The 27,422-nt window shown below is 39.0% G+C and overlaps 1 protein-coding gene across 1 annotated transcript in view; it reads right to left on the bottom strand.

The window, feature by feature from the left end:
- Nucleotides 1-7,776: 7,776 nt before the first annotated feature.
- The window catches only part of Actr3 (actin related protein 3), a 43,082-nt gene continuing 23,436 nt past the window's right edge, over nt 7,777-27,422 (bottom strand). The window contains exons 4-12 of the mRNA XM_050161469.1: nt 26,065-26,175; nt 22,791-22,886; nt 21,844-21,951; nt 20,431-20,574; nt 18,273-18,446; nt 12,249-12,341; nt 11,918-12,043; nt 9,907-9,990; nt 7,777-8,954 (exon numbers count right to left, since the gene is read on the bottom strand). Of these exons, the coding sequence (XP_050017426.1) occupies nt 8,859-8,954; nt 9,907-9,990; nt 11,918-12,043; nt 12,249-12,341; nt 18,273-18,446; nt 20,431-20,574; nt 21,844-21,951; nt 22,791-22,886; nt 26,065-26,175 (1,032 nt within the window). The 3' untranslated portion in view covers nt 7,777-8,858. The remainder of the gene's footprint in view (nt 8,955-9,906; nt 9,991-11,917; nt 12,044-12,248; nt 12,342-18,272; nt 18,447-20,430; nt 20,575-21,843; nt 21,952-22,790; nt 22,887-26,064; nt 26,176-27,422) is intronic.

Raw genomic sequence — 27,422 nt, 5'->3', positions numbered from 1 at the left:
AAAGCAGCCCATGCTCAGCCTGACTTCTCCACCTTTAGAGTTCAGGATCTGCTGTCTAAGGAACAGTGGCTGCCCATACGGGGCTAAACCTTCACACATTAACTTACTTAAGACAATCCCTACAGACACGCCCACAGGCCACCCAACAGTAAACAAATCCAGTTCTCCATTCTGGTGATTCTAGGTTATGTTGAGTTGACAAACGTGTGTGTCTGTGTGTGTGTGCATGTGTTTCTCTCTGTCTGTGTGGTGTGCATGTACTATTCTGTGCACATGGAGATCACAGGACAGCTCTCAGGAACTGGTTTTCTCTTCAGGGTTTATGCATGCTAGGTCAGCACTCTGCCTGCTGAGCTAGACCCCCAGTTCCAAATATTTAAATTTCAAATTTTTCAGATCTAAGAAAAAAAGTGAATATAAGATACTGTCTGGCTTTAGAGACAGCTCACTGGGTGAGCACTTGCTCTGAAAACATGACACACATTTGTATAAAACATTGGAAGTGGCAGCATATGCCTGTGGGATTGGGATCAGAGAATGCAATAAGGACTTGCTCCGCCAAACATTCTAGTCAAAACAGTGAATCCTGGTTCAACCAGAGAATCTGCCTCAAAAGTTATGATGGAACCAGTTGTGATGGTGCTGGTAGGACATGCTGAAGAGCTGTGGAGGCAGGGTCATGAGTTTGAGGCTAGCTTAGGGTATACTTTACCAGGCATTGGGATGCAATTCTTAAATCCTAGCACTCAGGAGACAGAGACCTCTGAGGGCTAGAAGCCAGCCTCCAGCCTGGTCAACATAAGTTCTAGACCAGTTGTCTCAGGGTTTCAATTGCTGTGAAGAGACACCATGACCATGGCAAGTTTTATAAAGGAAAATATTTAATTGAGGTGGTTGCTTACAGTTTTAGAGGTTTAGTCCATTATCATGGTGGGGAACAAGGCAACTCAGAGTATGGCAGGCAGACACGATGCTGGAGAAGGAGCTCAGAATCCTACACCTTGATCCAAAGGCAACAGGAAGTTAACTGAGACATTGGACAAGACTTGAGCATATACAAAACCTCAAAACCCACTCCCACAGTGACATATTTCCTCCAACAAAGACATACCTACTCCAAAAAAGCCACACCTCCTAATAGTACCACTCCCTATAAGCTTATGGGGCCCAAACACATTGAAGTCTGCATAGTGAGACACTGTCTTTAAAAAAAAAAAAACAGTAATAATGGAGGAGACACACATGCACACATACATCATGCACAAAACTTTTAAAAAGACACACCTCATCAGTATTTCTTCCTAGTTGGGTTAGGGTGTTTTCCCCATCTCCCTTGGATGTCTTTTACGCATCTTTGCAGATTTTGGTAGACTGCCAGTCTTAATAATTCAAACAGGTATTGTGTTCCTCCTGCTGAAGGAGGTTTTGGTGTGGGACTCTATAATAATGTCTATTGACATTATTATAAATATATTATTCATATATTTAATTTTAATTTAGTTCTATTTAATCTATATTTAATTTTAATTTAATCTGTAAATTAATGATTATTTATTAGCAATTATTATCATTATTATTTGTTTGTTTGCTTGATGAAGTCTGTACCTGTGGAGGTCAGAGACAACTTGCAGGAGTCAGTATGTCCCTTCTACCTGCAGGTCCCAGAGATTGAATTTAGGTTGCCAGTCTTGGGCATCAGGCTTGCTGGCAAGTACCTTTGCAGGCTTAGCCATCTCATCTGCCCTGGGACCCACTTTCTGATGAAACCCCCGCCCCTATTAGATACTGCCTGTCTACCAGTTACCACTTGACTTTGTCCTTGTCTTTTGTGTAATGGATTTTGCATGTGGATCTCCTTGTGCCACAGGCTCTAGGGGGTTGTGTGAGACCTACTTGCCTGTGTTCACCCTTGCCCTTAGGCAGCCTTTCCATTGCTGCTGGATTTGTGCTGTTTCTGTTTTGGTTTATAACTCTGTGCTGTGACTAATTCTGTGTGGCCCCTCAACCAGGTGGCAGTGGGTGGTTGTTTCTGGTCCTTCTCTCCAGAGTGCTGATGAAGGGGCTCAGCTTCAAGCCCCAAGCCTAATTCCTGGTTCATTTGCTTTACGTCACCTGTCTCTTCAAGCATGGTGCAGCCTTTCTTCTGGGCTGAGCAGATGGCTCAGTGGGTAAAGGCAATTGCCACAATGCCTGGTAACCTGTTGGGACTAGGGCATGTATGTGCCATGGTGCACACGTGACGGTCAGAGTGCAAGAGTCAATTATCTTCTTCCATCTGTGATTTAAAGAATGAATTCAAGTCATCAAGCTTGCTCGACAAGGGTCTTTACCTGCTCAGCCATCTGGCCAGCACAACATTATTTTTTTTTCTGGTTTTTTGAGACAGGGTTTCACTGTGTGGCCCTGGCTGACCCAGAAATCACTCTGTAGACCAGGGTGGCCTGAAACTCACGTTGATCTACCCACTTCTGCTTCCCAAGCACCAGGATTAAAGGTGGGCACCATCACCACCTGATTGCTTTTACAAGGTCTTTCATGGAATCTAGAGTTCCCTGGCTTCACCCACTATCCAGCAAACGTATGGATCATCCCGTCTCTGCCTCTCCAGGCTGATTGCAGGCATGCATTGTAGTGCCCAGCTTCAGCCTGTGTGCTAAAGATCAAACCTGACTCTTTACGCTTGCATAGCAAGCACTGTACCTACTGCGCCAGCCCCTGAAGTACTGTTAATTGATAATTGATAGCCTATTTCAGCATGAAAACCAAAGTAATAGACGAACAAATGTAAACACAAGAAAGTTTGAAAAACAAATTAAGTTAGGATGAAGAGTGACTTATTTACTTCTGCACATTTTCAGCTGCAGATGAGTTTCCTTGGGGTGTAATCTGATGGTTTACAACCTCCTAAAGTTCATCTCTGAGGCTCGCGAGCACTTAGCATGTATCGTGATGAACACACCTATCGTGGACATTTAGGAGGCTGCAGACAGTGGGCTATAAAGAGGTTGGCTTGCACAGGGCCTCAGTGCCTAAGGGTAATGTGTGCTTTATCAGGCAGAGGTGAGATTGTGATAAAAATGGTACCACACACCATCTGTTATCTTCCAAGCTTGGAGAAAGTGCCAAGGAAATAACTAAAACAAAAGCTACTTGGGATCAATGTGTGAAGGATTTATTGAACCTCTGTCTGCTCTATGCCCAACACTGTACAAGCCTAAGGCGAAAATTAAGTGACAGATATTCCTTTGCAGGAGCAAAGTGTCTACACACAAAACCACTGAAGGTAGAAAATAGGTTATAGGAAAGAGATGTATAAGTAAATACTTATAAGTATGTGTTATGCTAAAATATACATATAAATACATTTGAGAATTATCAAAATAGAAAAAAATCATTTCTGATCTCACATGTGCAATATCAAATACTTAAAAAATAGTGTTATTAATACAAATGACTCCCTGAAGTAGTTCTAAAGGCTTAGCTAAGCATGTGGGGAGATGACTCAGCTCTTCTGGGGGGGGGGGGGGGGACGCTGGGTGCAATTACCAGAAAGCAGCAGCAATACTCCAAGGGAATCAAAGCAAGCATAACCCACCCAGGAAACTCAAGGTTAGAGAGCTGCCACAAAGTGCTCCCTACCCCAGAGAGGGGGCAGGGCAGGACCCTTAGCAGAATTAGCAGGTAGCAGGCTTTCATTAGGAGTCCACTCAGTTAAGGTATTCTTTATACAAAGGTGAATTTCCTTTTAATGATTTTTTTTTAAAGTTTATGTATTGTGTGTGGTGCATTTGTGCTTATTAACACAGGCATACACATACCATGTGGTGTGGACATCTTTGGGGTGCAGTTCTCCCCTTGTTCTGGGACAGGCTCTCTTACAGCTCTAACTTTGCCACTTCCTCCAGAGTGGATGAACTCTGAGCTTCCCTGCTCCTGTCAGATGCAGGGGGCTGAGCTGACAGAGGCACACCCCACATGCTGTTCTTTGTTAATGTGGATTCTGGAGATCAAGCCTCACACAAGCACTTAACCACCTAGCCTTCCCTCCCTGGCCCGAACAAGGCTGATGCTTCCCAGGAATCAGCTATGCACATGGCTTTCTCCGTAGGCCCCTTTTATGGAAAAGAACACTTTTACACTAGCATCTTTCTGATTTTCTTTTTGTGGCTATGGATGATCAGCTTTTCCTGTTTTATCCTATCCTAAGCATATGTTAACTGCTTCAAGACAAACTTTTGTTTCCTACTCGATGGTTTTTATTGCTTAAATGTGTATTCAAACATTTCGCCTCTAATATGTCAGCATTCAACAATCACAGTCATTATAGAAAACATAAAGAAACCATTGGGAGGAAATGTTGTGCTCAACCCCACAGTGCCCTTCAAGCAAAGGCCCTTTGTGTTTCAGAACAAACAAAATGCTCTAATGCTAACATACTGCAAGGGGCTGTTTGTGTTGGTCTGGGGGCATAAACCGGAACAGACAGCACAAAAGGCAGCTATTCACAGCACTCAAGACAGCCCTAGACTGTATACTTCATGACTCTGGGCCTACCCAGACTTGGTGAGCATAGTACACAGAAGTTATCAAAATCTAGAGGAAAACATTCTTTCAAAAATGACAAATGTATGTTTGAGCATTGTGAGCCATAATGCATGTGAGGCCAGAGGACCACTTCCAGGAGCTGGCTCTCTTCTAACCAGGGCTTGAGTTTAGGTCACTAGCCTTTACAAGAGCTCTGCCAGCTGAGCCACCTCGATGGTCCTAAATAGAAAACACACACGCACAACTCTTCCAGAGGACCCATTTGGTTTCCAGCACAATATACGACTTAATTACCACCTTTAACCCCAGTCACAGGGGCTCTAACACCCTCTTCTGCCTTTCATGGGACAGGCACAGACACAAATAAGTAGAAATAAGTGATAAGTGTGTGTATAAAATTCCAAGGTGAATACCAATAAATCCCACTGTATATAACAGCCTAAGAAACACTTCTGTTCTCTGAAATTACGACTGAAAATATAACCTTTAGGTAAGCGCTACTATTCTGATAGCTGGTTATCACTTACTTTGGTCGGCAGCACAGGTTGCAGTAGTGGCTGGCTCAACAGCTGGCAGATGGGAGGATTAGGCCCAGAAGCTACAGGCTGCCACTCCTACCTCCTGACACACATTGTGGAAAAACTAATTTCTTTGTGAAATACATTAAAGACAAGTAGCTGCCTCAATGTAATTATCAGAATCCAAGCTAGGGAGACAGTCCAGTGCATAAGATGGCTTGCTATCATACCCCAGGACAAGCTCAAATCCTGAAAACTCATTCAAAGCCAGATGTGGTAGTAATGTGTCAGTACTCTTAGCATTCTTTAAGACGGGTAATGGACACAAAGTCCTTGGAAGCTCTTAGCTAGACTGGAGTGGGAAATCATAAAACACAGCCTCAATCAAGGTGAAAGGTGAGGACTAGCAGCTGAGGTTGTTCTGTGACCTCCACACATGCGCCAACATATGCCAACACACACACACACCCTTGCACAGGTTCTCCCAGACTCAGACATATAAAATACATACACACACAAATTTGCATATATGTATGCATTATATATATATACATATACACAAAGATTAAAATCGTAATGGCTGAATGAGAATCAACAGGGCTTCTTAAGAAGTAATGTCCTTTTCAGTTAAGAAAAAAGTATTTAGAGCAGCTGGTGGTGGCACACACCTTTTCCCAGCACCTTAGAGGCCAGGGCAGGTAGATCTCTGCCAGCCTGATCTACAAAGTGAGTTTCAGGACAGCCTGAGCTATTATGCAGAGAAACCTGTCTTTTAAAAAAATTATTTAAATCCATTTAGTCATGTTTCCAGTGCCCTGAAGAATGTCAGTTTCAATTTTATGAGAAGTACAAAAAGAATGCTGCTCAGACCAAATGTAAACAAAGGGGCTGTGGTGGTTCAGCGTTCAACATGATACAATTCAGAATCACATGTGACACAGCTTCTGGAGAGCCAGCTCGCGTGCATTCATCTCTCCTGTGGACAGGATGTGACCATCTTCTTCAGGTTTCTGCCTCCTTGACGTCCCTGCAACTGTACCATGGAACTGTGAGCTAAGTACACCCTTCCTTCCTTCCTTCAACTGTTTCTGCCAGGGTATTTTATTCCATGAGTGCAGCAGGAAATGAAATGAAGACAAGGGCTGATCTGTTTTCAACTGACCATCTTGAAAAGGATGAATTTTTTTGTTTTTGTTTTTGTTTTTCGAGACAGGGTTTCTCTGTCACTTTGGAGCCTGTCCTGGAACTAGCTCTGTAGACCAGGCTGGTCTCGAACTCACAGAGATCCGCCTGCCTCTGTTAAGACAAAATTTAAGTAGATACATAAAGTACCAAATATGTGACCTAGTCTAAAACAGATACACGCCCCTTCCTTTTTAAAAATAGGTTCAAAAGTAATAGATCCGAGATAGCAACATCCGAACATGGCTGTTATGAACATGGCTGTTCTACTCTAGCCTCTAAGCTCAGAACAGAAAGCTTCCTAGTATTCATGCACAAAGCTTGAACCATAGTACTTGAATCGAAATATGTCTCTGGGGGGCTGGTGAGATGGTCGTGAGTGAAAGCACAGTGGCATGTGTGTAACCCACCAAAAGAAGGGTGGAGTCAAGACAGTCAATGGAGCTTGTTGTTGGCTTCCAGCCTAACTATAAAAGGGAAAACACGGCCCCAGGTTTAGGGAGAGACCCTGTTCAAAAGGAACAGGTGGAAAGTGATCAGAGAACACTAAAGTGTCCTGGCATTCCTGCATGCAGACAGGTGCAGGGACCCATGTGGGAGAGCTTCCTCCTGCAGGCACAGACCAAATTGCTCATCAGGAAAAACACAGTACATCCCAGGTCTTCTTGTGCCCTCTAACAAGTGTAAGCCTAACGTTTCTGGCAAGTTTTCCCACAAAAAGTTAAAGGAATGATTTTTAAAACATGCCTCCCCCAAAGACAATATATTAATTTTTAGGTTTCACTTATTTTATACATGTGAGTGTGTATGTGTACTCTGTGTACCACTGCATATGCTGTGCATGTTGCCCACAAAACCCAAGAGGGCACCAGGTCCCCTGAACTGGAGTTACAAGCAGTTGTCCACCGGGAGCAGCATCTTCTGTAAGGGCACAAGTGCTCCTAAGCACTGAGGCGCCCCTCCAGTCTTGCAGCTAAGTCTTTAAGTCAACACACATTATTGGGCCAGGAAGAGGAGCTAGTAACTGCTATGGACAAATGAAACCAGCAGAGGGCAGGGTTGAGGAAGCAGCTTACTCTCACCCTTTTGTGAGTGCTCATGAAACTCATTATTGATACAATTTCTCCGTCTGTCGTTCTCAGAAAAATAATGACATTCCAAATATCCCGATACACTCCACATGAAAACTGACGTTCACTTCCCGAGTTTGTCTCTATAGCTTTATTGCAAAAGACCACGAAGCACTTTAAGGGTTTGTAACTTCTGCATAGAGACATTCCTAATTCTATGTGTTTTGTGTATTATGGTGTTATTTCTGACACTGCTGTTTTAAGTGCTTCAAGATTATAAAACATATCCATCCCATTTGCTGATATGTATCTGGTCTATGTAACTGGTAAAATCTTATGTCCTACCACACGCATGCTAGAGACTTAAACTTTACCCACTGTTTCTCCAGAAACAGAAATCCTATGAAACATATAAACCGTCAGTTGAACTACACTGCATAAAGAAAAACCATCAGAAGGGGTAATTCAATTTTAATTTATTGTCATCACTTTTCTTCATGATCCAGATATTTTAAAATGCAAAGAAAACAAACTTTTCATGATATGTCAGGGACTGGCACTAAAAAAAATTCAGACTGCAAATGAGTTATACAAATGAAAATATCAAATGGAGATCCAGTTATCAAAATGAAAGCACTCAACATATTAAAAGTTCACAATTATTTGTACAGAGCACATAAAAAAGTCAGCTTGCTATCCAACCGCTGTGCTTTTTAAAGAGCTACTGCAGAATTTGAAGAAAATAGACATATTAGTTAACTTATAAAGAGATCAAAGAGCCTGAAACAAGTAGTAAAAAGAAATTTTTGCCTTTATTAGAATGGCATTAGGCCTTAAATATGCCAAATTTGGTAATCACATTATTGTTTTAATAAGAAATGACTACATAATTGCAATACTGGTCCAACAGTCTTGTCTTTTCTTTTAAAGCAAGAAACAGAATGTGAGCAACCGGAAAGCAGGGCAGACATCAGCTAACCCAGAAGACTAGCTTCTTAGATCCAAAGCGCTTGCAGAGAGAACCATTGGTGGGCTAGGGAGGGGTGGAGCAGCTCGAGATAACTGGAACCCAGAGTGTGTGGCCAAGTCCCATGAGGCTGCTTGTTGAATTCATCTTTTTCTTGATCAAATTTTTTCCCTCTAATACCATAGTTTTTCTTAGGCTTTTTTTCCTCAAAGTATAAAAAAGTATGAAATATAAACAAGCTCCTGCACTGCCCACTTGGCAGTGCCCAATCAGGCATTACAGAGCTCTCTACACACCCAGAGCCCAGCACATTGGGTAAGTCAATAATATACAAAATATCAGGGCACAGAAAGAACTAAAACCCATTTCTTTTTTGATACACATAAGATTCAAATATTCAACCTAAAGGAAAACAATCGTCTTGGCTCTCTTCTACATCTGCATGTTGACACTCATTAAATATTCCTGTATGATCATGTTTGGTTAAAAACCTCAGAACCATCCATTCAGACAAAAACTGGTCATCAGAAAGATTATCTCGTTTCCTTCTCCCTAACCCCAATAAACAAGTCAACTTTAGGACATAACTCCAAACACTGGATTGTGACGACAAATGCTAGGTCCAATTTCTTCATAATCCTTTTTGGTGTGGCATACTTGGTAGAACTCAGGCTGAAAACAAAACAAAACAAATGGCATTTTTAGAGGCCAAATTCTCCTATCTTCCAATGGTCTGTAAAAGATGCTTGACAACGGGTGTTCAATGCACAACATCTATCAGTCTAGTCACAGTATTTGGACAAAGCTTATAATTCCAGAAATCATGATTAAAATCTATAATACAGAAATCTGTCAGAAATGCAGGGCCATTAATTCACATCCCACAGTCCAACCCAAAAGCTATCTCTGCTGGGTTCTGATGTGCAGTCTGTTCTGCAGGGGCTTTCCCACTTGGTGCCCAGAATCTAAAGCACAGCATGGAACCAAGTCACACTACAAGCACGTCTGTCTTCCTTTTTCCACTTGCTGCAACACTACCTTCTAAAGGGCAAGTTACACATGTACTGTGGTAATATACCACAACTGAAGATAACTAAAACTAAGAAAACAATTTTTATTTATTTTAAATGGTTTTATGTCCAATGTTATAAAACTAGTAATTTATATAAAAACACTTTCATTTTAATAGTCCATGAGCTAACACAACAGCACCAATATTTACTAGACTAAGAATGTTAGAACATAATCTAAGGTAGCTTTAAAGAAGTACTGGTCTGGAGAGGGGATTCTAGAATAATTCTCTTTATTCAGTTACAAACATTACCTTTCCTATGCACTGAAAGTTAACATTTACCTTGATATTTTTAGATGTCTAACAGAAATATCAACAACATTCTGGTGAGTATATCTGTACACATTTAAAAGAATTTTTCCTATAGTAAACATTAAAATGCAGTATAATAAGCTCACTCTGAAGTAAATAATGTCTAATAGGCAAAAGATAAAAAGAATATTAAAATTAAATGACTACTAATTATAAAATATTATGTGCATAGATACAAAACTTTTTAAGTTTCTTATTCTTCTATCTAAACCATGAAAATTTACAAGTAAATTTACATACCGTGGAAGCCAGCATTGACCCTCCAAACCAGACTGCATACCGTTGCATGTGATGTGTAATAACTTGTACATCAATGGGCTTGGGCTAAAAAGTAACACAGTAACATCATTTCAACAGTAAATTAAGCAATAATTTATCATTTATGCTTAAATATGCAAACACAAAAATAACACCCAAGTGATATGAATTCACTGAGATTATCTACAGAGTGGAAGTAGAATAGAACACTGAGGAAGGAGCGGGATGAACAGGACCACACTTTACAGTGTACATATCACAGTACAGTTATTCACAGAAGCTACTCTACTTTATACAGCTCTACAAGAAAGAAGTTGAGAGGATCCAGACACAAATGACAATTATTTAAAACAAATAGAAATGCTATTTTAGTGTTTTTTAAAACAGCTGAGTGATACTCCAGTGTATAAATGTACCATGTTTTCTTTATCCATTCTTTGGTTGAGGGACATGTAAGTTGCTTCTAGTTTCTGTCTATTATGAATAAAGCTGCTATAAACATAGTTGAGCAAATACTTTGCTTTGATCTTACAGCTTCTATACATGTATCAAATTATCACACTGTACCCCATAAACATGTATAATTAAATGCTAAGTATGCAATCAAATACATAAAAGGATACGTGCACAGGGAAAAACCTGGGCAAAGAGAAATAAATTAAACTAACTATATACTTTGGGCAACTAACTCACCCACAACTATTTCAGGAAAAAAACAATGGAGCTAAGATTGTTGGCTTAAAGTTTGTTGAACAGTAGGATGCAGGTCAGTCTGAGAGGCCGCCTCTAAGGTCTATACATGTAGATAAAAAGCTAACAGCCACACAGAGAAACTAGGCAGGAATCACTCAGGCCAAGTATTAAAAGTTAGTAGGCGGACAGTGCACACCATGCAACAAAATTGACCTGATATTACTTCTGTGATGTCACTGCCAAAGCACAAACTACACCCATCCACTGGGCGAACACCAACCAAACCCAAATCGAGACAAAGGGAAGAAAATAAACAGCCTGTGTTCTTCAGGTACATTAAGGCCAAAAAACACCGAGAGACCACTGAATCCTAGGGAACCTGAGTTGAGTGTGTCGAGCCATCAAGACAGCTCAGTGGTAAAAGGCATTTGTTGTCAATCAAAGTTTGCTGCCAGGGCCCACAAGGTAAAAGGATAAAACCAACTCATGTAAGTTATCCACTTATCTCAATACGTGTGAATGCACACACACACACACACACACACCAAATAGATAAATGTCAAAATCATTTCAAAAAGAAGGGGGGGGGATGTATGTTGATTGACTGGATAATATACCATAGTTTGTTTTTCTTTTGTTTTTAATTTTATTAGATTTTTCTTTGGCTAGACAGGTCATTCTTGAATCAACTGGTAAAATCTCTCTCAGGCAAACAGCCACACTATGTGTAGTCAATGGATAAATTCCCAAAACCCAGAACTTAAACTTTTTCCTTAAAAGTTATTACTTATGTGTGTGCCATGGTGCATTGGCAGAGGTCAGATGACAACACTGGGGAATTGGTTCTCTCCTTTCACCTTACCATTGGCTCCAGGAATCAAACTCAAGTTACCGTGCTTGAGCAACAGCATGTGTAGTGGCCAGGTCATCTCACCAGGTCTACCACAGATTTTAAATCTATGCCTGTGAAACACAAGTCAGTCTTCTGTACGTGTGTGGAGAGGTACGTGTGTGTCAGGGGAACTGGCTGACTGAGGAAGAAAATAAACAAAAACCTATTGCGTAAGCAGCAGTCTGCCTAAGATGTGAAGTCATGCCATTACTCCACAGAGCTCAAAAAAGACCACAGTACCAAATGACAGACTGCAAGCCATGAGTCTACGGACAGACATAATGCTCCAGTAGAACACCTGCAAAGCTTGTCTTAACATCCCCAAGTGAGAAGAAGCTGGCAGACATTCTTCTGACTGCATAACCAAGGGGCCTTTAACATTCTCAGCCAAGAGTTGAGAAAACCAACCTTCAATCTACCACCGCTTAGCTCCTCGCTTAACTTCAGCCTGGCATCTACAGTTCTTTTCAAATCTCTTTGCAAACGACGTCCAAAGTCCCTGAACATGGTTGAACCACCAGAGAGGACAATGTTCTGTGTTGGTAGAGAAAACAAAACAAGTAGTTACGACCTTTACTTTAAAAGATAATCTAAAGACAAATAGACAAGGAATTCAATTGTGTCCTTTTTGAGACATGATTCTCTAATATTCAACAACGAACAAAAATAAAGGTTTTTAAATATGCTATTAAATATGAAAAGAAAACTTAAAATTCCAGTCTTTGCTATAAACACTGACCTTGTAGAGAGGACGCCTAACATCAATGGGGCAGTTCTGAATGACTTCATCTACAACTTCTGAGATAGGCTGAGTAAAATCTGGATTAGCAAACTGAAAGATAAATAAATAATATACATGAACTATGGGATTATTATTATTGATTTAAATATTACAGTAACAAAAAGGTTGAAATACCCACCTCAAGAGTAAAAGAACCCTAAGGCGAAATTCAAGTAACATATACACTATAGAGAGGAAAGAGCATGTAAAGCCTGCCTCTCCCATGAGACAGTAGGCATCATAGTAAGACTGTTTATACACTGCTAAGAGAATACATACATACCAAAATTACCACTTAGAAAACAATCAGGTAATAGCTAACACAGACTCAAAAGCACATACTGGTGGCTCCTGCAAAAGTCCCCAAAGGAGACTCTGATCTGTGTACTTTATGTAAACCAGATTCACCACACTGAAATACTGTGCTAGAAAGATAGCTCAACAATATAAAGAAAGCACTTATTGCTCTTCCAGAAGACCTGGAATCTGTTCTCAGAACCCATGTTAACTCCCAACTCCCCTTTAATTCCAGTTCCAGGGGATATGCTGCCTTCTTCTGACATCCACATGTCTTTTGGCACACACACATAAAATAAAAATGTCTATATACAAAGGTGAAAACCACCACCAACAGTCCACCAGTAGGACTGTAAGAGAGAAACAGATGCCACGTGTCCTATCACCAGATTCTGCATCTGCAAACTTGCCTGTGTGAACACTGACTTGCAATACTCATGTCAACAGGTGACACTTATTTTCTACACCCTTTCAAGTGTGCATATTCCTGGTTGAAGCTGAACAGGTTAATACTTTGTCTTGTTTAACTGTCACAGTGTTAACAGGTGTCATTTTCACAGTCACTGAGTGACTTTTTTGTTTGTTTGTTTCTACTATGACTGGTAATCTTGCTAGTTAGAAGGCACAGTGCTGGAATGTAGTCCACATGTGTCTAGGAAGACTGGGGTGTGTGTCTTGCAAAGTCCCAGTTAGGCAGCATCCTTCAGACATGGACAGTGGTGTGGATGTTCAAGAAGCACACATAGACCAGGGGTATGAACAGAGAGGATGATGAAACATGACGAGGGGCTGATAGAAACCTAACTTTTTTTTCCTTTAGGAACACTACTTTAGTCTTCGGTACTTTATAATGTTCTCAAGAACTTTATCAAGAGATGAAGAACAAAGAGTCAGTGATGTAATCATAGGATACACCATAGCCAAAATAAAACCACTTTTAATTTGTGATGCTCAAAAGCAAACACACATGCCACATTTTACCTGGAAAGTAGAACCCCCCCCCCCCACACACACACACACACTGCACCACGGGAAAATGGAAAACAAAGCTCAACTCAGCTGGCTCTAGATGCCATTGAAAGATAAGCTCATATACAGGCCGAGGCTGACTAACTGAAACAAACCAAAACTGAACGCGAAATCTTACTGTCCCTGATGACATTTGTGATTGCAGACAATCTTTCTTGGCTATAGACCGCAAGTGCTCTGAAAAGCCTACAGTTCTCAAAGCACTGAGCTTTAATGAGCCCATGGTAATACTTTAAGCCTTAGAACCTGGCACTGATTTTAGATTTAAAAAAAAAAAACAAGCAAACAAACAAAAATCCTTAATTTTTCCTAAATCTAGGCAGAGAATATCAACAGTTTGGCAGAAAAATCTTTTTTTATTGCATTGATTTCTTCAGAATCCTTCCACTGTTAAGGCAGAACTAGTAAAGTGCCTTCATTGTCCTTTGTCCTCTTCAATATTTACCTAAACATCCACACACAGACAGCCCCCTATGCATACATTGTTAACCTTTCCCATAATCTTGCTCATCTTATCTGTCACACTGTGAGAAAAAGACCGGTACACGGCTATTCAATCTGCAGCTGTCTCTGCATCCTTCTCAAAGTAGATATCCCTCCCTGCTGACTTTACCAACCCAGGTTCTTGCTATGAAGCCTAGGGTGGCCTAGAGTTTACGTCATGCTTCTTTCTACCTTAACCTACTGAGTGTTGGGTTTACAGGTGTGCACTACCACATAAGGTTTTTAAGTTTTTAATAAGCAAAACTTTACAAAACCTTTAAAATTTCCTATACTCTGTGTACACCACAGAAATTCTAATACAGAAAGAAAGAAATGAAGTTTAACTTGGGCTTATCTACTGGAGAACTTCAGGGGTTATTGCACTACAGAACCCCAAATGAAAATCAGAATAGTGGTCCAGCGGTTAAGGGTGTGTGCTGCTCTTGCAGAGGACCTGAGTTCAGTTCCCAGCACCTGTACTGGGTAGCTCACAACTGCCTGTAATTATTTCCAGGAAGATCTAACCTTCTGGGCTTGGTAAGCACCTGCATTCAAGTGTACCAACATGCATTCATAAACATAGTTTTAAAAATTAATTATCTGAAGCTGAGGAGATAGTGAAGCAATTAAGAGCACAGACTGTTCTTCCAGAAAACCTGGTTTCAATTCCAAGCACCCACATACATGGTGGCTCACAACCATCCAGGACTCCAGTTCTAGGTGATTCAATGCCCTCTTCTATTCTCAGGGGGCACCAAGCGAGGAAATGGTACATAGACATACATGCTAGTAAAACACCCATATTCATAAATAATAAAGTAAGAAAAATAAAATTAGAATAATATTCAATAAAGTAGTAAGCTGTGAATATTTTATAAAGACAATCCATTATTAAACAAGTGAATAATTTACTACAAGTTCCTCAATACTCTAATAAACTCAACAGTTGCTCCCCAAAACTAATACTCAGTCCTTCCTTCAGCTTTGTTCTGGAAACAGTCCCAGCTCTAACTATTCCCTGGTCAGGTCTCAGCAGCACACAGCTGTTGAGAATGTTCTAAGAGGCTATTATTATTTAGGTTGATTGAATACCCCAAATAAATACAACACCACATATATTTCTTATACTTAGAAATAATTAATAAATTTAAAACATAAAATGGCATGTAACTTTTTCTTAAAAAAATTTAAAGTCCCAAGTATTTTCCTTATAAAAGAAACCACTTCTTTCTGATATTTGTGCTGAACTTAGCCATTTAAAATTAAACTTTCAAAAGGATATCTGTATTAAACACCTCCCAAAGGGTCAGAGATCTACAGGAGAAGGAAGAGGCTGAAAGATGGCAGGAGCCAGAGGTGGTGAGTAACCCCAGGGAAACAGTGTCCTCCAAACACAACAGGAGTGATACATACACCCAGAGACTTTCACAAGCTAGACAAAACTGTAGCAGTGAGAAGGGTAAGTGGACACAATTTCTCATCCCTTTGTAAGAAACTATTTGCAATGGACACCTGCTAGGAAAATCAGTTTTCTCCCACAGAGTGCCACTGGGTAGCACCTTTTTTTGCTCACACCAGCATAAAGTTGGGTGGGTAGAGAGCTTGAGAGAGGATCTGGGAAGAGTTTAGGAAGGGAAAAGAATTATGACCAAAATATATTGTATAAAATTTTTTAATAATAAAAAATAAATTTTCTTGGATATTTTATGTCTTAGTGCTAAAATCTTGGATAGGTTAAATACTCAATCATTCACCTAGTCCAATTTTAAAAAAAAAAAAAAATGAATGAATACTTCAAATGACAGGGAAACAAGAACACAGGAAGTATCTATTAAGGAGCCTCAAAATTCACTTGGGAAGTTATGCACTTTCTACAACACTCACACAGCAAGCTCCATTCTGGGAAATTAATAGTGAACAAACAAAACACATTTGTCTAATTTTCTCTGCCCAAACTAAAACCACTGGTAAAGACAATCTTTAAAATAAAAATAGAAACAACACAAAGACAAGGCCGCACAGACCCTTCCCCAACATTTAAGTCACCAATGACATCAAACAAGAATGAAGTTGTTTGACAATAATGGACTATTTCTACAGCCAGGAGCTTAGAAACTGGGGTCGAAAGAGGCCGTTCTTCTCCATAGTAGTCTATCAAAAGCTTTCTCTTCATCAAGACTTCTGCTTAATTTATTTTTAAAAACAGAATATTCTTCAGAAAACAGCTTCTGGAGCTATTTTTGTCCTATCTAAAAGTAATGGAAGCACACAGCAGGGTGTAAAGGTCCCTAAATAAGCCTCACAGACTGCTAATCCCACTCCCTACGCTCCTCCCTTTCTCTGTTACTGAAAGCCTTTACCCTCCACACAGGAGCCTTCCTGTGAAAATAAACTTTCATCTCCTCTGCTTTATCAGGAAATCTTGGAATAAATGATCTTTCCCTGAAAAAATGAACAATATGAATGCAGATGACACAGGACACAAGGAAAGTATTCAACACAAGAGAGAAGGGAAAAGGCAATGGAAGCCTCCTGACTGGAAAGAGAATATGGGACTCTACAGAAAGTCTAGAAGGTGTATATTGGGTCAGTCCATAATCAAGAAATACAAATTCACAAATAAATTATGCATTTGCATATCCTGAGAAGAGACTTGTTAAGCTAGCAGAGAGTTCAGAGACAATTTCCTGATAATGACTTTTAAACTGAGCAAATGAGTTGTTAATGACCACACAATAAACAGGGCACAGGATAAGAGATGGCCACAGGGCAGGTGCAAGGCTAGAGCACGTAGAAGCGCTGAGACTTGACTCAAGTGTATAAAGTATCAAGGTACAAACAAAGGGACAAGGGGAGGAGAGAAGCACCAGTTATCATCCACAACTCAAAGTCAATACAAAAATGAACTAGGGGGGATACCCTAGAACTCAGGTGTTCTGTTGTTTGGTTTGCTTTGTTTTTAGGGGGACAGGAGCAAGAAGTCTCACTGGGGCGCTCAGGAAGGTCTCAAACTCAAGATTCTCTTGGCTTAGCAGAATTGCAGCCCATGCACAGCTAAAAAGAAGGGTACATAGAGACTCACTCATCGGCTTTGACCTCACGACTCTGACTGCAACTCCACATTTCACTTGAAAGACCTAAGTTACTCAAGTTATCAATTCTTCATATTCTTATCCCTCTCATATCTAAGCAGAATCACTAAATCTTAAGACTTCCATTTCCCTTCACCCTCCACACAGGAGCCTTCCGTGACACAGATATTTATTTACCTGAAACACTATAGCAAACTCACATGATTCCAACCTGGTCCACATCATTGTTCTGACCCAAAACAACCTTTTTTATAAATGACACCAATCTGTCATTTCCATGTTAGATTTCCAGACTATGATATAAGATAAATACCCACCGGACTGTTGGGCTGATGTCATTTTTCAGCTCTCTGAGAAGTTTCCCCAGTTCTCCCAAGCTGACTTATGCTCTCTGCTTCTATACCCTCAACACATATGCCCATCTGTTAAGAAAACTACTTTTATTTAACTACCTTTCTTACTCTCTAAACTCAAGAAGAATAAGATTAAATATCCAATGCTTACTCTGAGACCATGAAAGTTAGGGCCAACAAGTGAAAATAAAGCAATTATTAAAAATAACTTGTTGATGCTGTATAAGCACAGCAGGCACTGAATATTAAAATTCTACTACTAGAGTTAAATTCCTAATCCCAAGTTACCTGGAGGATTTACTATCATTTTAAGACTATCAAAAGCACCTATTTATTATTTTAAGATAGTCTTTATGTTCCTTAGATTCCACAGATCAGAAACTATTCTAATAGCTATGACAGTAACTGAAGACTACACATAGTCATATTACACTAGGTACAGGCTTCTGGATTTCCCAAGGTTTAAGCTGTTACAAACTGAAAAGGTGATCCTCTGCCATGTTCTTCCATGAAACCCCTCTCCATGAGCCATAAAGATCAAAGAGGTAGAATAACAGATAAGGCTGCTTTAATATGAGCTGCTTCTCAGGGGTGGGGTAGGACAGAAATCATTCTATGGTGCTTTAGGACATAAAGTTTCTGAGATTGACTCCCTCTGAATTTCTTCTGACTTTCTGCTACATATTTCAAAGTAATTCCATTTAAAACCACAAACTACCAAGCATTACCTCTGGGTGGAAAAAGATCTCCGGTCCCAGGAATCTCTCGTAGCCAACGTCAATGGAGAACTCTTTCTTTGAGATTGCGTTGACTCCGGTGTACTGTTTGATCCACTTTGACCCATCAGTGTCATACTTATTAAATTCTTTTACTAAGTCTGGGCAGACATAACTATAGCGTTCCTTAAAAGCAAATAAAGAAAAAAAGGTATTTTTTTTTTTCGTTTTAGGTAAAGTTTTAAAAAAAAATAGTGTATAGTATATCAGCCAACAGATTAGAATAAAAACAATTTCATTAAATATAATTAAGTAATTTTGACAGGTGAAAATTTAATGCTAGAATATCTTACTGTGTAGTACAAATGAATGGCCCATACATACAGAGTTTCTGATTCCATCAGTACTAAAATATGAAAGACTAGACTTGGTCTTAACATTTTAACGTCACTTAATGAAAACATACATTAAAGTCTTCACCATCTACTACGTTTGTAACAGAATAAAACATTCTAGAAAAGAAAAATGAAAAAGCATACACAAAATAATAGCTATAACTACACAAATTAACATAGATCCTTTATGCCTATTTGGAACAAAACTAATTCTCTTCAAGATAATGAATAAAGAAAAAAAATGTAGAAATGTAAGTTACTCTGCTATTATCTGCAAGCCTGAATTAGCACGTGATTACCTCTGACTATGTCCCAGTGTTTGAGCAACATATACAATTTCCTATCATTTTGCACATCAAGGACTCTTCCCAAGGTAGCTGAAAATATTATCACAGATAACAAAAAATATAAAAGGTTGTCACTATAAGGCATCATGGTGATGCACACCTTTAATCCCAGCACTGGGGAGGCAGAGGCAGAAGGATCTTCTGTGAGTTGGGGCCAGACTGGGCTACATAGTGAGACCCTGTCTCAATCTCCTACAAAAGGACAAACTCCTAGGAAAAAAGGACACTTTCATTATCTTACACATCTCTCCTTGGAGGTGAGATGGTTTTTTAAAAGACCTTTAGCCTGAGTAGTCTTCCCTGGAATAAATTTAAATTCCTAGTAGATTTTCATTTGTCAAAGAAGTTGAAAATAATAGTGTTCGTATTAATTTTTTTCTTATTTAGTAGTCTGGGTTGTTTGTTTGTTTTTGGATAGTCACATTCTTTTTATCGCCAGCTGTCTTAGAACTTGCTTTATAGACCAGGTTGTCCTCAAACTCACAGAGATCTGTCTGCCTCTGCCTCCTAAGTGCCAGGATTAAAGGTATGATCCACCATGTATACCTCTACATATTTAGTTTTTAGGCTACCAACTTGAGAAAAAGTTTGAAAATCATTTAGTAGTTTCTTTAATACACAGGAAGTAGTCAAGGCATTTTTACATCTATGTTTGAAAGAACAAAAACACCTCCACAAATGTCATACAAAGAGATGTAAATAAATGAAGTTCTTTTTTGCAAAGGCAGTTTTACATATTCAAAGCATCAGAACTACAGAAAATGTTTTTTTTTGTGGATAAATGACAAATTCAAAAGCAATACCAAAAGAATAAGGAAAATATTTTGATTACATGCATGAAACACTGATATAATAAGAATGCATATAGTCAAAAGCCTAATCAAATACTTCATATACCCACCAGTTTCTGTTCATGTTCCACATCACTTAAGTAACACACAGCATCTACACTACAGAGCTCAACAAGCCAATTACGTCAAAATAAATTTAATAACAGAAAACTGTTAAGATTAAAATAAAAACTTCAGCCAGGAAGTAGTGGCACAGGCCTTTAATCCCAGCACTAGGAAAGCAATAGCATGTGGATCTCTGTGCGTACAAGGCCAGCCTGGTCTACAGAGCATGTTTCAGGACAGTGAAGGCTACACAGAGAAACCTCAGTGTAAGCTAAGATAAAATGATTTCTGGGCAAAATAAATATTTACTTTTAATAAAAGGGGCAATCACAAAAGTTTATGTTTAAACACTCTTATGCTAGCTGTCTCAATGTGAACATGGAGAGAATATGCACAGGGCAGGTGATCATCACCCACCTATTTGTGAGAAAAACAGAAACTGACTGGCTGAGAGGACTTGGGTCAGAAGAGTTCTTTGCCATCAGTTAAGCTGGTGACTAACTTCCAGCTGAAGCATGTTGCCAGAGCTTACCTTTACTGCTTTTGCAGTTTCCAGGGATTGTTCAGGAGGGATTCCTACTTCTCGGTCTCGCAGCAGTTGCTGAATAAAGTATGTTATATCTCTTCCTGCAATTGGAATGTGTTTAATACAGCTGCCGATGACATACCCTTCAGCCTGCATGCAAGGAGATAAGTACCTGCTTTAGTGTTCTCAGCATCATAAAGGTGGCTTAGTGTGAAAAGCATTTGTTTTAAAGCCTGAAAACCCAAGTTTAATCCCTATAAACCACATAAAGGTGGAAGGAGAGAATCAACTCTACTCACATGCCCTGGCACAAGCATGCCCTATCCCATTCCCATATAATATTTTTAAAATATATTTCTAAAAATTAGGATCCATTTCTTAGATGGATGCGGCAGGCATGCCTAAAATCCCAGCATCTAAAAGGCTGGGGTAGGATTCTGGGTGTCTTCCTCAAGACAGTGTCTCTGACTGAACCAGAAACTTGCTGTTTTCAACTATATCTTTGAGTTCTTGAGACTATCCTGTCTCTACTTACCATAGCTATGATTAGGCACGTACAGTTCTGTGTGGGTACTAGGGACCTGAACGTAGGTCTTCATACTTACAGAATAAATGCCCACCAAGTCATCACCAGCCCCACAATTATTTTAGATATACCACTAAGAAAGAAAAAGGAGCTACCAAGTAAATTACACACAGCTATTAAATTCTAGGCACATCCTAATAAGATATTAAAGATACCCAAAGGCTAAAACCAAAAGGGGATATATTCACAGTGAAATATGACTTAGCAAAATAAGAAATGAAATAGTGTATATGCTATACATGGATGATCTTGAAAACATTACTCTAAATGCACATAGCCTGTCACAAAGACCTGAGTCTATAATTCCATTTCTATGAAGTTTCCAGACAGGCTAACTATTCACACAGAAAACCTGTGGCTGGCAGGTGTAATGTGCGCCATACCTGGAAGCTGCCACATGCTATTTGCGCTCACTGAAAACTTTCCCCCCGTGTGCTCTCATCTTCCTTTTTTGTAGCCCATGATGCCAGCTAAGATTCTCAGCACAGATTATTCTGCCATTTTCCTAGGTCTTTAAGTGAAGATGAAATCTGAGGTTGATCATGCAATCTGTGTGAGGTCCACCACTACACTGTCCCAGCTCTGTGACCTTCATCAATTACAAGCCTAACTGTGACTTTGGGGTACAGTATGATAGGGAGCTAGCTTTGTCTCCTTTCAGAACTGCTGATGCTCTTAAGATCCTTAGTTCTTACAATCCTTAAGTTCCTCATGAGGCCCATGATGGTGGCTCAGAAAGATGTCAAAAAGAGCTTCTCAATCTGGTAAAGGTGTCATTAATTCCTGTCATTTACTTCTAGGTGTACATTCTCTTTAGCAATTTCTGTCCTTACCACAGGAATGACATGAGTGACTCCATCTCCACTGTCTATTACTGTACCCGTCAGCGTCCTCTCTCCTACTTGTCTTGAGGTCCAGGATGCAGCTAAGGCAAGAACAGCCTAGAAAAAATAAAACAGACAAAAATAAACTGTTAAAGAGTTACTAGGGATACAAGTCTATAGAAGTAATCTATAATGACACTGCATACATTCTACAGTTCACTGAGAAGTTCATGGGTCTCTTATGGCATCAGGCCACTTAGAAAGTTCAGAGTTTAGTAGGATCACTCTCTTCCTAGAGCCACAATCAAGAGTGACACAAACACGTAATATGTGTAGCACAACCTTACCCAAACTTACCCAGACTGCCACAAAGTACCAAGGCATCCAATCATCATGAACCAGCAAGCATTACTCTTAAGTACTGAAACTCCAACTTCCTAAATGCAATCTGCAGTTAACACTGTACAACACGTACCTTAACTGAAAAGGACACATACACTTACTTCCACATACTCTGAGCTAACCAGAAAAATCAATGACACATGACACCATTTTTTCCTACCAAGAATCTCGTCATGGCCAATAGAAAACAACTCTTTCCTAAAAAACATTTTTGTAAACTAAGAATATTATTTTTTAAAAAGTTAGATAATCTTATAATCAAAACATATGAGTAATAGCTAAAAATAGATGACAAAACTGACTTTTCCCACTTGCTAGTAATACCTAAAAGGAACCAAAATAGGTATTTAGCCCACCATCCTCCTTTGCTCTAAACTTACAACAATCATGGGAGACAGAGGAAGAAGTTTTTCTTTCTGTCTACAAATACTATCTCCCTTTCGAATAGGGTACGATTTGAAAACTTCCTGGGAAAAGAGAGATGCATGGTTTAGGAGTAAATTAAGCCTGAGTAAAATCTAAAAGCCAAGATTAAATAAGTATAAATCACTTACCTGCACAGCAATGTACAAGCCTGGAACATTGAAAGACTCAAACATTATTTCAGCAGTATATTCCCTGTTTTCTGGAGTATTCAGTGGAGGTTCAGTCTATTAAATTGAATATATTAAAAGACAATGTGAAATCATTTTGAAACTTCATAGGCAATTTTTAAAGAAAAAATTAATTTATAAAGTAATTTAAAAAGTATTAAATGTATAAGTAGAAAGACACAAAGACCTTAGGAAAACTATAGAGAATTAAAGCAGACCTACACATACATGGAAATATGTTCTCAGTGTCTACATGTCCCTTCTCCTTTTGCTTTGCCCCCCATTTGTTTAGTCCCATGTTGATTTGTTTTATTATTTTAGAAACATGTTTATATTCTATTTACATGGAAAAGAAAGAGTGTGGATTTGGGTGGGGTTAGTCAGGAAGATTTGTGAGGTATTAGGGAAGGGGGAACCATAATTGGAACAGATTACATGGAAAAAATATCTCAATTAAAAAAAATAGCGTTCAGTAACATTACAAGTCATCAAGAAAATGTAAATTAAAACCCAATCAAAAAAAGTGTGTACACACACAATGACCAAAGTTAAGAATATTAACACACTAAATGCAGGCTAGAATGAACAGTATTATATGAAAAAGTCACCCCAGGCCAGAGCTCTAGACTAGCTAAGTCTCTGCCCTGCAACAGAGCAAGCCCACAAAGATATGAGAATAACTGTCTACAGATATAAAATGTTCAAACAGCCAGACTCTCATAGTCGAAAACATTAAACTGGATGATACAGTTTTTACTACAGCACACCTTATATGATTTCATTTACGTAAAACCCAAATACAGGCAAAATTAATTCACTTGTAAAACAAAAAATTAAGGTGAATGAAACAGTGGTTGCCTCAGGGGAATGGAGAGCATGAATTAATTAGAAAAGGCATTGATAATGTTACTTATATTGTTATTTATACAACTGTCAAAACTGACTGTGGACCAACCATCTATTCTGAATATTATTTTATCTATACTCACTTCATTAAATACTATCTCCTGTATTAAGTATGGTCTGTGGCTATTTTCACTCTACAGTAGGGTTGAATAGCTATGACAGAACCCATTACACTTTCATTTGGAATCTTCAGTGTCCATATGGACTACAAAGGCAAATTCTCGCTCCCTCCTTCTTCCTCTCTCTCTTGTTCTTTCTCTTTTGCCAAACCTGGTCGGTCGGTCGGTCGGTCGGTCGGTCTGTCTGTCTATCTCTGATGCTTTTTCTTTTGCTAAGCCTGGTCAGTAGGTCGGTCAGTCAGTCTATGTCTGTCTGTCTATATCTGGTCCTTTTTCTTTGGCCAAGCCTGTTCAAAATCCATAGAATGGTTCAGATTTGTGATTTTAGAATACACAAATTTTATATAAAAAAGAATAACCATAAACAAATAACAAACTGCTTGATGATGGACATACTGTTTAACCATGAAATGATTCTCATCTAAATGTAGCTTATTTTGATGTGATTCAAAAACAGACTAACAGAAGGATAAACAAATTTATGTCAAAGCAATTACGCTAAATGTATACTTAGATTGAAATGTTAATTACTGCACTGAGGTTGTAGGTATATAGGTGTATATTTATGTGTAAACAGTAATGTTCTTTCAACTTTACATACAGTCCAGTTACAAACAGTATTCACAAAGCACCAAATGAAACATTGAAACTCATGTTCAAGTATAAAGACACAAAAGGCAGTCATTTTGTGTTGTAAGAAGGGGGGGGGTCATCTATTCTACTATGAAGTAACCAGTAGTTATTAAATAGTTTTAAAAACAAGTAAGAGGGGCTAGAGGAATGACTCAGCGGTTAAGAGCATTTATTGATCGTACAGGGGACATGGGCTCAATTCCCATCACACACAGAAGCTCACAGCCCTCTGTAACTTTAGTTCCAGTGGATCTGATTTCTTCTTCTAAGCTCATAATACATATGAGCTTAGAAGCTTAGAAGCAAGCGCATAATACATATACACACATGCAGGCAAAGCAGTCATAGAGAAAAATAAAATAAATATTTAAAACAATTTTTAAAATCAAGAAATATTGTTTTAGAAGCATTTGCTTTTAAAGCTATGAACACGAATTTTTTAAAAGTTAAAAAATTAAATGACATTGTACTTTTACTGTTAAAAATAACCAATGAACTGGGCAGTGGTGAAACATGCCTACATGCCTGTAATCCCAGCAATCAGGAGACAGAGGCTGGTAGATCTCTGTGAGTTTGAGGCCAGCCTGGTCTACAGAGTGAGTTCCAGGACAGCTAGGACTATTTCACAGAGAAACCCTGTCTTGAGGGGAGGGGGGGAATAGAAAAAAAAAAAATAAACCAATGAGGTGGTGACCTAACTTTTAACAAGAAACATTCTATACACCTAATATTAGTAAAAAACAAAATACCACTTGTTTACTTTTTGAATCTGCTTTCCAGCTTGCTTCTGAAGATAATTATGACAATTTAAGTCTAAAATTGGCAGCTGCAGACTCATGTGCTCAAGCCTTCACTGCCAGCTGACCAGCTCCCAGAGGTCATGAGGGCTTCAAACTCACCAACTGACTTATCCACTGAATAGCTACATGAATGAACTGGGGGGTGGGAGGGGGGTGGGAGTCTGACTAGAGTCAGTCACCAGGGTCCAGATGATGGTCTCTTATCTGCCTCCCCCTACCCTGAGGTCTAACCCTCTGCTCTATCACTTCCCACGGAGATGCTCTGCTTTACCAAGCACAGACCCAGAAGCAATGAGTCCAAACAACTGTGGATGTAAGCCTCAGAAACTATGAACTGAAAACTTTCTTCCTTACATTATTTTGTCAGTGAGAAAAAACAAAACAAAACAAAATAACCTAACACTATTATTTTGGGTCAAATCTTAATGATTACATATTAATTATCGAAAGCATTTATGTGATTACACTTTAGTGCTTGACCACATTGCTTCTTTACCACACCTTACAGTCAGACGCTCTTATGGATGACATAGTTTTATATAACAAAGTCTTTCAGATATGACAGCTTAAACATGGTAACATATGCTTGCTAATGATACTAGGGATCATTTAAATGCTCCTCAAATTCTTCCCAGTAGGCTAGGCATAAGGGCAACATGCCTGTTAACCCAGCATTTGGGAGGGTAAAACAGAATGTTCCTGAACAAAGCCATCCTGGGCTTACAAATCCAATCTCAAAAAAGAGGAAGTTCCCAATAAATCATAATGTGTACTTACCAAAAGAAAGTAATGGTCTTCAGGTTCTGCCCTTAAATATTTAAAAATCACTTGCTCCATAAACCTTTCCATCAAGTCCCAATCTTCAACTATACCATGGCGGATTGGCCACTATTAAAACAAAATTCACAAATTAAGTCTTAATAATGTCAAGAAAACAGACCCATAAATATAAAACCAGAGACTATTAGCTCATTAGCAGATATTAGAAAAAGATGTATTCTTTAGGTGCAATGTTACCACAGGTCATCCTTAGTAAAAATAACACACTTAGAAAAATGAAATTTCTTTTACAATGTGCATTCAGATGGTTGAAAACATAAAATGAATATGTCAAAAATGTCAAACTTCATCCTAATTTTCTTAATCTTCAATAATTATCTCATTAACTAATATCTGTTGTATATCTAACATATAATTCATACTTGGTAGTTGAATAGGTGGTACACACTTGGTGTTTTAGCTACTGAGGAGGCTGAAGCAGGAGGACTGCTTGAGTTCACAAGTTTGAGAGTACTCTGAACAGCAGTGAGATATCACCGCAAAATAATTATAGTGTCAAATCAGTAAATAAAACATTGCAAAATATATGAGAGCCAGAATAATAATTAAGCACATAGAATTTAATTTGGAATACTATACAGGTCTAAATTGAACCAGGGCAACCCACAAGCATACACAGATTACACACACCATGTGCTAGCCTATTGGTAATTTTCAACATCAGAGTGTGCTACACTCCTTCATGACAATGTTTCTTTTGTGAAGTTGGGTTGCCACCTGTTACTATGATTAAAAACATACAAAACAAAATCCACTTTGAAGGCAAGAAATGGAAGTAGCAATGTTTAATCCATTCCACTGTGAACAGCTGCTCAGGGCCTATCAAGCAAAGCTTACCAATGGGAAGAGTTAACCATGAAGTAAAGATATTTATTTTCCTTTCAACCTAAGCTGCCTTTTTTATGTGGCTTGAACGTTACTAGCTACTAAATAAATAACTGTTGTCGACTACTGTTTGAACTAGGCTAAGATGTGTTACATTTGTTTATGTGGTAGAATATTAACTGTGCAAAGGTGTGTTACTTTTGTTTGGGCTTCATTTGTCTAATTATGTAAAGATGTGTTGCTGTTTCACCTTGCCTGCCTAAGGCACTTGATTGCTCTAATACAAAGCTGAACAGCCACTAGCTAGGCAGGTAAGGGACAGGTGGAGCTGGTGGGCAGAGAAAATAAGTAGGAGGAGAAATCCAGGCTTGAGAGAGAAAAGAGGGGAGAATGAGGAAAAAGAGATGCCCCAGAGACAGCCAGGCAGCCTCCCGTCAGCAGACACAGAGTAGGACATACAGAAAGAAGTT

This window comes from Alexandromys fortis, unplaced genomic scaffold (assembly GCF_014885135.2).
Source record: "Alexandromys fortis isolate MF-2015 unplaced genomic scaffold, M_Fortis_MF-2015_v1.1 scaffold_109, whole genome shotgun sequence".
Taxonomy (NCBI): Eukaryota; Metazoa; Chordata; class Mammalia; order Rodentia; family Cricetidae; genus Alexandromys; species Alexandromys fortis.
The sequence above is the reverse complement of the archived record's forward strand: the minus strand, read 5'-3'. Positions and strand labels throughout refer to the sequence as shown.